This window comes from Priapulus caudatus, unplaced genomic scaffold (assembly GCF_000485595.1).
Source record: "Priapulus caudatus unplaced genomic scaffold, Priapulus_caudatus-5.0.1 Scaffold197, whole genome shotgun sequence".
Classification (NCBI taxonomy): Eukaryota; Metazoa; Priapulida; class Priapulimorpha; order Priapulimorphida; family Priapulidae; genus Priapulus; species Priapulus caudatus.
This window is the reverse complement of record NW_014577258.1, coordinates 184,703-196,454: the sequence shown is the minus strand read 5'-3', so window position 1 is coordinate 196,454 and position 11,752 is coordinate 184,703. Positions and strand designations below refer to the sequence as shown.

The window sequence follows — 11,752 nt, the reverse complement described above, 5'->3', positions numbered from 1 at the left end:
GTGATAGTTTGTTTCATAGGGCTCAGTATTCAATTTTGTATTAAATCTAAACAACTGCTGTGAACAGCACAATCAGTGTATACAGTTCAAATAGCCATTTGGTGTACAAAGTGAGTTTGAGACTAGAGTGTGGACGTAATAATGGTTGCAATTGCTATAGCTGTTGCTACAGTGCCAGTTAGTCACGGAATCAAACTAGCACAGCTTTGTAGGAGGCACTCCCCACTCGCGTGAGTCAGCCAGACATGACAACCAGCACTGTGTAACGATGAAGTCATCATTATGTGCGTGCCTGCTCGCACATGTGTTCCGCACGTGCTGCGTTTTCACGGTCTACCCGTCAAAATAACAATGTTACGGTGAACCGGAAAAAACGTGCATAGAAAAAGTTGCCATTCCACTACTGAGGTAATTTTGAAGTACTTGAAAGCAGCTGGCCCGGCACTTGTTAGTTGAAAGCAGCCGAAACATTACTGTAGTGACAGTGTAGTCACTCTTATTATTAGACTTAGATTGTTGAACCTGTCATGCATTTATTACTCATAATAGGTCTACAGTTCTATTTATAGGTATCCATGTACTACTTGGCCAGTAAAACTGATTTGTCTCTAGGTTCACACACGTGGCATATAGGGACTATAAGTTAGAGACTTTGGAATGGTTTATTAGAACATAAACCAGGTCTTTTACTTCCAGGTATTGTCCTGTAGGAATATATGTAAAGAGGTTGTTTATTTATTGTTCCTAAGCAGCCTGAATGAAAGACCGACTAACAGTTATGGGCAATTTAGTTACGGTGCAGATCAACGTTTACTACAGGTGCACCCACGACATATTTAAATATTTATTGGCATATTATATTTTATCTGTGCGTTTGCAAGATTTATTTTCTTCAACTAGTAAAAACACTAGGAAATTGGAGTAAAAAAGTGGCATAACTTTGAATACACATGTCGGGGTCGGGTTTTTCCACTGTGAAACTACTTTGGCGCTGAAATAAGAAAATATTGTGCAGCGCATTGAAAAGTGTGAGTAAAACCTAGCTCAAGTGACATTACTGACCTAGAATTTGCGCACGTGAGCTAGGTTGGTCTGCAAGGCTTTCACAGTTTGTGGGTTGCCTATAATAGTAGTGGTTTACTTGTGAATTGCATGGCGCACCGTGTGTGTGTGTCCCATATTGTTGCCCATATATGTTCAATTTATTTGCTTTCAGATTTGAGAAAGGAAGAATCTATACGTACATTGGAGAAGTGCTGGTGTCGGTGAACCCCTACAGAAGTGTTGAGCTCTACGGCAGTGAATATGTACAGAACTACAAAGGGCGGGAGATATTCGAGCGGCCTCCGCACATATTTGCCGTTGCGGACGCCGCCTACAAATCCATGAAGCGACGATTCCAGGACACCTGCATAGTCATCTCAGGTAGCCGACTCGTGACGCGTACGCTTGCAGTAGTGGTGCACACGTTTAAACACCGAGGAACCAGAGCATGGCCCCTTCTTTAGTATCATAGCAAGACATTGCTAATTTTGGGTGGAAATGTAAAAGGCGCAACCTCGTCAACCATTGAATGCAGGGGTCGAAATAAGCGATGGTCCGATGCTTCGGGGCCATCAAATAATCAGGAGGACCATCAGATTTTTAAAGTCAATGGTCCGACGGACCAGCATTGAATATTTTGATCCCATTTTACGGTTCCTAGCAACCTTTGAGCCAGGGCGCTATCGCACCACATTCTCACGTCAAACCTTCTCAAAGGTCGCTGAAAAAAGCAGCCACCGACACCCACTGTTACCATTACAGATTTATTCAGAGCGGCAGCGATTACCTCCCTGGCGGGGGCGCATTGCTTGATGTACTGGTGGGAGGGGGGGTGCACAATTGTTTATAAGTCGCTTGGGCATGTTCATTACTGAATATGTAGGAAATGGGCATTGCTGGGATGAAAGGACGACAGCAAAACTCTCATGGGATTGAGGAAAAAGCTGCAAGCTGCGATCACAATGAGCGTGCCGGCACGCAAAAATAAACGTTGTGTGAATTTCATTACGATTTTACATGTACTGTATTTACTCGTGTGTAAGTATTATTACCTCTGCCCATGGAGTTAACGGAGTAACGGAGTGGAGGGGAGGTAATGTAATCGGTCTTGTGTGTGTGTGTGTGTGCGTGCGTGTGTGTGTGCGTGCGTGCGTGCGTGTGTGCGTGCGTGCATGTGTGTCCAGTTCGCGTGGCGCGATCGATAGCGCGCCGAGTCAGTGAGCGGCGAGTCAGCAGCAACCACCAGCGAGCGGCGAGTCAGCAACCGCCACCAGCGAGTGGCGAGTCAGCAGTACAAACATTGGTACATTAACAAGATTTCTTAGCCTTGGCTACAAGTCGCACCCCCTGATTTTTTTTATTGAAGTTGTGTACAAGAAAAGTGTGGGGGTATACACTAGTAAATATGGTATATACTGTAATATCAGGAGTGCATAATATAGCTATATATATTATCTACATCTATCTATATATGTTATATATATGTGTATATATTTATACACTCCTGATAATACGATATGCACTGAACCAAAAGAGGACCTTAACGGCTCATAGGTTGCAAGTAAATTTTGGACAAGTAAAATCAAAATTCGTACAAGTAAAAATTTCTTCTTGTTGTCCGACAGGACAACCAGATCTGAAAATAAGCGTCGGGGCCTGGCGTGATTGGTCAGATTGTCCCTCTTCCTGTTTTGATTGTGATGACTTCCGGTGGACACCCAAACAGCGTCTTTCTTGTTAATAAGATAATATGAAATATAGGCATAGTCTAATGGCGAGCGTCATTACATTATCTGACCTTTGCATGGAAATAGATGTATACATGTTTATATTTATTTCTATGGACTTATATAATAAAAAGTGTTAAAACATAATATATAAACATACTATATTCCGGTGTTATGGGTTCAACTAAATTCTAATGAAACAACTTTATTAACCAATATACTATTAAACTGAATAAACAATTACTGTATCGTTTGATACATTCATTGTAGGTGAATAATTAAACCATTTTATCACCATGTAAAATCTCTTTCTTACGCTTGCAGGCCGCATTACTTTTAGAGAACAATTTTGAAATTTAGGAGGACCATCTAAATTTCAAACTTGATGGTCCTGTAGACCATCTCTTTGTTTCTCCTTATTTCTACCCCTGGAATGGATATTGTACATGACATGTTAATATAGATGGACACTTCTCACCTTTATGAAATTCGTATACAAACAGAGAGGCTAAGTGCAGATGTTGCTGTGCATTTAAGATCCTGTATGTGTGTGTGGGTGGGGGGGGGGGGGGCGTGTATATCTGTCTATACGAGCAAGCATGTCTGCTCCGTGCACGGCTTGAATCTCATCACGGTAGCAGGTGCCGTTGTTTTCCCTCCTTACTTCCCTCTCTCCTAAAATTCTAACCCTGGAGTCCTATGTCACCTATGTGCTGCTTATAACTTAAACTACCTAGCCACGCAGGTGCTAGAACTATCTAGTGCTATGAATATGGCTAAAATAACAGGAAGTCAGTGTTTGGCATCCTGTACTTCAGCTTTGGGATTATATATTGATGTGCAGGGGCGTTGTACTGTAGTGCTACATGGTTACAAACATGGTCACGAGAAGTCTGTATGGCAACACTCCGAATTTTGTGTGTTGAATCTTTAATGTTGAATCAAAAACGACTTTTTTAGTACAGTGAAGATGAGCCATAACATCTGCAGGGCTAAATCTGAGTCTGGTCTCAATAATCTCTGTCAGGTGTCAGATCATTTATTCTGTGAACAAAATTAACAATTAATTCCCATGCGTGAGTTTTAGATGCTGTAATTTTTGGTGAAATTAGTGAATAAGGTTGTGAAAATGAGGTAAATATCTGCTCTCAAATTGCGAGTTTTAACCTCAATTTGTATCGTGAATGGATCCAATAATCAGACGCAAATTGGACCTACATAAACCCTAAACCCCTGTTAGGATATATGCTGTACTCTATTCAAATATCCAGGCCTTATTCTCAGCAGAGAAAGTCAAGTACCATATCAATCAGAATAGGGAATTGCGTTCCTTATTATCTACTTCTGATATCAATGTATATATACATTAGCTGTACGGTCTATGACTAATTTTGTTTGTTCCTAATGTGTGCTTGTACCTGTATATGGTATATATAAGTGTATCTAGCCTCACTACTTAAATATTTGTGATGCATAGATAACACAATAACCCACATTTGTGCAGAATTACTGTATGCTAACACTGAAATTCAAGATGTGCTGTACCAGATGTACGTAGGTACATACTAATACATTTACATAATTTGGGAAAATCAGTACACATCACATTGATTTCTGATTACAGTGTGTTATATGTACAATCACATTGTGTTTTTATTTTATTTTTCATGTGAACAGTTTCATTTAAAATTTAGTCAAAACTATGCAAATAACAACTGTATCTCATGCACACAAATAAAGAAACTCACTATGCGGACTAATTCATGACATTTGATTACTGATTCAACGTTATTCATTGACATTGTTATTTCCAATACCTATTAGACAGTAATGTAAATAACAACCACTGGCATTTTCGTTTCACCGTATTGATCAAATACATATCTATTTTAGGAGAAAGTGGCTCTGGCAAAACTGAAGCATCGAAGATCATTATGCGCTACATTGCCGCTGTTACAAATGTCAGCCAGCAGCAGGAAGTGGAAAGGTATAATTAGTGCATGGGGAGCTTGGGGGCAAGTGATTCGTCTCGTTATTTAGTATTTGCATTGCAATTGCACCACATGCAGCAGTTCCCTAATGAATCTCTCTGCTATGTTCTCTTTCTCCCCCCTCCCTCCCCTCCCTCCTCCCTCCCTCCCTCTCGCCCCTCCTTCCCTCCTCCCTCCTCTCCCTCCCTCCATTGCCCTCTCCCTCACCCTCTCTGTCTGTCTCTGTCTCCCTCTCTGCCTCTCTCTCTGCCTATATTATGTACAAATACAATTTGGTGGCATTTGTTAGATTTACTGTGTAAAGGAATGTATTGAATCGGCTTGCTTGGTGTTAGCTATTTGAACACCACTACTGATTACTGCAAGAGCAATATCACGTGTTCTCTGTCTCATACTTTCTTATTTGCATTAACTTAAACAAGCATTTAGAGGGTGGACTAGTGGGTTGGCTAAACAGGGGGTGGATCAGTAGAAGTATGGTCATGATACACATAATATCAGGGGTTAATAATGACAAATATTTGAAAAATTTGTCATTATTAACCCCTGATAATATGTATATAATATACACATTTATTACATTATGTTACACATATAAATACTAATACATATTTATTATAATATACACATATATAATATTATAATAAACGGTTGAAATAATGTAAAACAAGCCATGGCATATATGTATGTTTGTTTCACTATAACTGTAATTTGATTGCAGGTTTGGTTAAGCAACTGACAAACAGAAGAGTAGACTTTTTATTTTTAAACTAAATACCCATTGATGAGTTCTTGTTAATCATTTAGAATAATATTCTAATTAATTCTAAGAAGGGGGAATACTGATTAGGAGATAGTTTGAAGTATTTGAACAATTGTATTAATATGCATTTATCATATTATGCTGGTAGTGAAAGCAATTGCTCAAATTTGTAACCCTTTATCTGAAATTTATCTTGTCAGAGTGAAAGACGTCCTACTAAAATCGAATGCCATTCTGGAGGCATTTGGTAATGCAAAGACCAATAGGAATGACAACTCCAGTCGGTTTGGAAAATACATGGACATCAATTTTGACTTCAAAGGTGATCCCGTCGGGGGCCACATCAACAACTACCTACTCGAAAAGTCACGAGTCGTCACTCAACAAAAGGGAGAGAGAAATTTTCACTCCTTTTATCAGGTGTGTCAGATATTTATGTTTAGTTGTTTTATTATATTATATTAGGTTTAGTTGATGATACCAGTGTTGTTACATTGGGGTATGTGGAAAGAAAATAGATGCTCTGGTTGAATGTATGGGGAGGATTAAATTACGTGCTGTCGTTTTTGAATGGACACGCTGATCCAATGGTACACAATTTAGGAAGCCTGATTTAAAAAAAACGTACTTCCCATCTTTTATATCGTATCAAACAATTAATTGATGTTTTAGAGATGTAGCTGCTTGGTTAGTGTGTTTGGAGAAGAGGAAATAGTTGGGGATGATTTACAAAGTTAGCAAGTTTTCCACTAAAACGTTTTCTTGATGTTGTAGTTGATATATGGTGCTCAGGACCAGAAGTTAGAAGAGCTCTACCTGGTGAAGGATCCAACAGAATATTTTTACATCAGCCAAGGCGATTCAACGAAGGTATAGCTTAATCCTGGCAAAGTTATAGATGGTTCATCTAAATATAACTTCTAGCTTCTATAGCCCAGTGAAAACTTTTCATTTTGTAACCTCTTTATTATTGCTAAATTGTTATGGTAGTTTCGCAATTAGAATTTCCTTACATTCCCAGAAATTTACACTAAAAAAGAATAAGCAAAACCATTGTTTTCCCACGAGGTGGGGTTGGGGGGCGAGCACCAGTCTATAGCCTGGTTCCAATAGGTGATATCTGCTATTATTTCGTTTACTATGCCAAAATATTTTTGATGGAATTCGCTCGTTGGTGTTGCCTGTCCAGTCACGTGTATGTGATTGTTCTGTATTTGAAGAGCTTATTTGCAAAACTGTCTATGTCCATTTTTTTCACAAATGAGTTTAAACCACCAATGTATAGTATGTATGTGAATATAGGTACCGTGTAGAGCAGTGTTGTAGTCGAGTCCGCACCCCCCGAGTCCGAGTCCGAGTCCGCGCCACCCGATTCCGAGTCCACACTGCTCGAGTCCGAGTCCGAGTCCAGTTTTGATTAAAAAAATGGGCGGCACAGACCGACAAGGCCACTCACTTCTATGTATGTGTTTGTTCAAAAATGGGGGAGGGGGTGTCTCCTGCCCCCTGGATCTGTCACTTGTTTGCATGAAATAAAAAGTACAGTAAAACTTGCATAAGTCGACACTTTTGGGACCAGCATATTTGTGTCGACTTAGGATAATGACGACTTACGCGTAAGTCATCATTTTGTCGATTTATACAATGTATGTAATGCGTGTATACACTGTATTAGCTGCAGTGTTGTAGTCACGTCCGCACCCCCCGAGTCCGAGTCCGAGTCCGAGTCCGAGTCATTGCACTCCGAGGCCGAGACCGAGACCGAGACCAAGGAAAACGGTCTCGAGGCCAAGACCGGCCTCGAGACCTACAACACTGGTGTAGAGTACCTTTTTGTCTTGAAAAACAGCCTACATGCTTAAAAGACTCATGATAAGTCATGTTTAGCTTACATTCAAAAACCGTTAGTTGTAAAATAGCCTATATATCTATCAGCACATTTTAACCAATGCTGAAAACAATGTAAATGATTGTCAAATAATTGTTTTTGTCGTTTTCTCTCATTTCTCCAAAATGGAAATACGCAGTTTTGCAAATAAGCTCTTCATTTGTTGAGTCACGCCGACTCATTGTGACTTTGTGTTTTAATATGCAGGTGCCAACGCTCAACGATAGGCATGACTATAAGACTGTGATGGCTGGATTGAAGTCCATCGGCTTTGCATTTAGACATGCGGAAACGTTGTGGAAGATAGTCGCAGCAGTTCTACATTTGGTAGGTGCAACCGATGCTGCTGCCATTTTGCGTACACGACTTTACTATAGTACAATGATAATGCCAGGAGTACGTGGACATGTGTTTTTTTATGTATTTCTTTGATAACACATCTTGTGTAAGGCACAAACCCTACCCCTGTTGCTGGCTATACTCTAATGGGTATGTTACTGTTTTGATTGCCTGAGTTTCCCACCATCGCGTGGCACCGCTGTATAGGTAATACTTATCACGGTGGAAATCAGCAGTAGATGGCATCCATAGACTGCAGTAGGTATAAATAAGAACATGATTAAAAAAATACTCAAAAATACTTGGAGATTCTTAGCTGTTGAGCCATGAAACATTATTGGTGCTAGTGAAGTGTAGAGTCATCCAGAATGCAAGTGCCGCAATCAGGTCGTTGAAACAACTTGGTCAGCATATTTACTCGGTAGTATATGTTTAGTTCTTTGTTTTTTCCTAATTAAATCTGTAGTGTCAGATAAAGACTTGTATGCAGGGGAAAAAATATAATTATTTTTCGGGTGCTACTTTTCAAGCTCGCGTGCATGAAAATAGCACTCTAAAATTTGGTTTGCATTGAACTCTATATGCAAATTTACGGGGGCTCTTTTTGGCATTTCGGGGCTAAATCGCCCCGAGCCCCCATGTATTTTTTTCACTGCTTGTATGTCGTTGCTAATTATTATTATTATTATTAAATCTTTATTGGATGTAATTCAAATATAAATACATGTACTTAAGACTGACATGGACTTTCATGGAGAAAAAACAATTAACGCATCTCCTCTCACTGCAGGGTAGTGTAGTAGTTTTGGTAATATGTAGGGTCGGATAAAAACTTATTTGTCATTGCTAATTAACGCGTTATTAATGAATTAATCACTGCAGGGTAGTGTAGTAGTTTTCCTAATATGTAGTGTCGGATAAAAACTTATTTGTCATTGCTAATTAACGCGTTATTAATGAATTGATCACTGCAGGGTAGTGTGGAGTTTGCGGTGGAGGGCGATCATACAATCGTGACAACCAAAGAGAAGCTGAAGGTGCTTGCAAGCCTGCTGTCGGTCACCGAGGAAGACCTGACGACGTCGCTCTGCTCTCGAGTGATCGCAGCCAGGGGAGAGGCCATCAGCAAGGTGCACACCGTGCCCGAGGCACTCTACGGACGAGATGCCCTCGCAAAGGTTAGCAGCATGCCGGCTTCTGCGATGCGATCGCAAACTCCTTTGTTGTGCACGTGTGTGTGTGTGTGCGCGCGCGCGCGTGTGTGTGTGTGTGTTTGTGTGTGTGTGCACGTACGTGCGTGTGTGTGTGTGTGTGTGTGTGTGTGTGTGTGTGTGTGTGCGCATGAGTGCCTGCAAAAGTGTATGTGTATGGGTATGCTTGTGTAGTTGGACATTTGCGTGCGCGTGTGTGTGTGTGTTCATATGTGAGCACGTGCGTGATTGTGTGTATGTTCCTTTGTGTGTTTGTCCGTGATGAGAGCAGTCTGTGCCTGTGTGCTTGTGCATGTGTCTGTATCTGCGAGCGTAACTGCAGGGATGTGTGCCTGTCTGTATTATATGAGGTTTCTTAGTAATTTGAATTGCATTTTCTGGTGCCTGGTTGCTAAGAAAAACCGACAATTTATGTCTTCAGTAAACTCGTTAACCCACCTGCAGTGTAGCCGACACGGCTCCTCTGCTATAGAGAGATGTAAAAATTCTGTATTACATAGTTCTCCGCTGACTTTCTATAATGCTGTCGATGGCTGTATGAGAGAATGAGCTAACTACATGCAGGGATGAGAATGTTCCTCGAATCCGAGAAATTTCTCGGATTTGAGAGTCCTTGGGGTTGATTTTGTGAAACATCTAAATTCGATAAGAAAGGTTTAGGGGGGGGGGATAAGGTTAAGAATGTAAAATCTGTATTTCAACTCAACAGTATCTTTATTCAATAAGATTCTTCTTTGTACATGTATTGGTTACATCATGTACACATAATGTGAGAACGTGTGTATAATAATATTATAACAGTAACACAAGTTTGTATTTAGCAACAAGTAAAACACATTCTATTAGTTTTAATGAAATTTGTAAATAGTTGGCTTCCCCTCCTCCCGACTTGTGATTTACTTTGAAAATGAAATTCTTCATTCTCATCCATGTACATGTCACTTTCATTAAAACAGGCAATGTATGAGAAGATGTTCACATGGATAGTAGGCCGGATCAACGAAGCCATAGAGGTACAAACAAATGGCTATCAAGCGGGCAAAAATACGGTCATCGGTGTCCTTGACATCTATGGATTTGAAGTCTTTGACAATAACAGGTATGCTGACATCAATGTCCAGTCTTTGTCTTCAATTCCTCCTCTCCTGCTTACAACGGAAACATGTGCAAGAGTATCGTGTGTAAAGATGTAGGCATTTATTTTATGCACCGAACCAGCTCCGGTAAGGCAACAACTGTCTCTATGTTAAGCTGGGTTTACGCTATCAACTATCAACTGACAAGTTGGTCAACTTTTTAACTAATTGACCGAAAGTCGGCAGTGTAAACGTAAAATTTGAGCCCTCAACAAAAAATAGCAACTAGTTGAGAGATAAGAAGATTAGAGATAAGAGATAAGAGATAAGAGAGAAGTTGAGAGATAAGAGATAAGAAGATGTTCTGTTTTCTCAACCTTTGGTCAGTGAGTTGAGTAAGTTTTTGCTGCTCAGCCACTCTGATAATAGCAATCAAGAGGTGTGTCCCTCCACCCAGGGGGAGAGCACGGTTTTGCTATCGGCACCACACTGGCGCAAATTAACACATTCAAAAATGCACATCCATATTGCCCCGCGCGCACACTGCAGGTCAAATGTTGAAACGTTTGCCGAACTCGCGGTCGATAACATAAAAAGCTTTTGAACATCTGATAGAAAGGTTGATAGATCGTTGAAAAGTTTATCAACTCGTCGACTTTTCCATAGTGTAAACCCAACTTTATGTGTATCCTGGGACTCCAGGTTAATTTACCGATCTCTGCTGTCTTGCACCTGCACTAAAGGTAGGCAGAGGGGAGCAATTGTTCATGTGTTACGTGTACTGGGGATGTATTCGTCATGTACCTGGTTCATTTGCTGATCTCTACTGTCTTGCACCCGCGTTAACGATCCGTCTCGCATTGCAGCTTTGAGCAGTTCTGCATCAACTACTGTAACGAGAAGCTGCAGCAGCTGTTCATTGAGCTGGTGCTGAAGTCTGAGCAGGAGGAGTACATGCGGGAGGGCATCGAATGGCAGAACGTGAGTCGCACACACTCCGTTTTCCCACACACTGATCTCTATATAATATATACTATATATTATATACTATATATACTATATACTATATACTATATACTATATACTATATATTATATACTCATACTATATACTTTATTGAGCTGGTGCTGAAATCTGAGCAGGAGGAGTACATGCGGGAGGGCATTGAGTGGCAGAACGTGAGTCGCACACACTCCCTCCTCCCACGTGGCCACGCTCGTAACGAGGCGCTCTCGCTGGAGGCACTCGACACTCTTCCAACTTCGTCTGTATCACGCAGGGTTGCCGAATATAACAGAGAGTTTTGTTGTCCGCTTTTATGTTAGGCCGTGGATACGCGTCTGGTTACCGGACGCCTAGCTCCCATGCTACGCGTCCGGTCATATATTTCTTATGTGAACCCAACTGTATTTTTTACCATAATATTACTTACCTTTAGGTATATTATCAAACGTTTGAAGCAATATTAAATCCAGTAAAATCAACGATTTGAAAGGGGGCGTGGCCTAATCGTGACGTGGATTTGGGAATCTGTGCTGAGCTTTGTAATGGATGACCGGACGCATAGCCACTGCGTTTATGTTATGATGGCAATGTCGTTTTTACTGTTTTCTAAGTTTACAGGAAATTTTTTTCGGTCAATTTTTTTCTCAATTTTGTAGCTTGTTGGTGCAATCGTGCTCATCTACGACATTCACTTCAGGTGGAGTACTT

The 11,752-nt window shown here is 40.6% G+C and overlaps 1 protein-coding gene across 1 annotated transcript in view; it reads left to right on the top strand.

Moving 5' to 3' along the window:
- LOC106807121 (unconventional myosin-Id-like) overlaps nucleotides 1-11,752 on the top strand; it is a gene marked incomplete in the record, with an annotated part of 22,393 nt that overhangs the window by 6,931 nt on the left and 3,710 nt on the right. Inside the window, 9 exon segments of the mRNA XM_014809382.1 lie at nucleotides 1,217-1,425; nucleotides 4,665-4,758; nucleotides 5,726-5,945; nucleotides 6,300-6,395; nucleotides 7,621-7,740; nucleotides 8,727-8,930; nucleotides 9,920-10,062; nucleotides 10,906-11,020; nucleotides 11,742-11,752. Coding sequence (XP_014664868.1) covers nucleotides 1,217-1,425; nucleotides 4,665-4,758; nucleotides 5,726-5,945; nucleotides 6,300-6,395; nucleotides 7,621-7,740; nucleotides 8,727-8,930; nucleotides 9,920-10,062; nucleotides 10,906-11,020; nucleotides 11,742-11,752 — 1,212 coding nt within the window.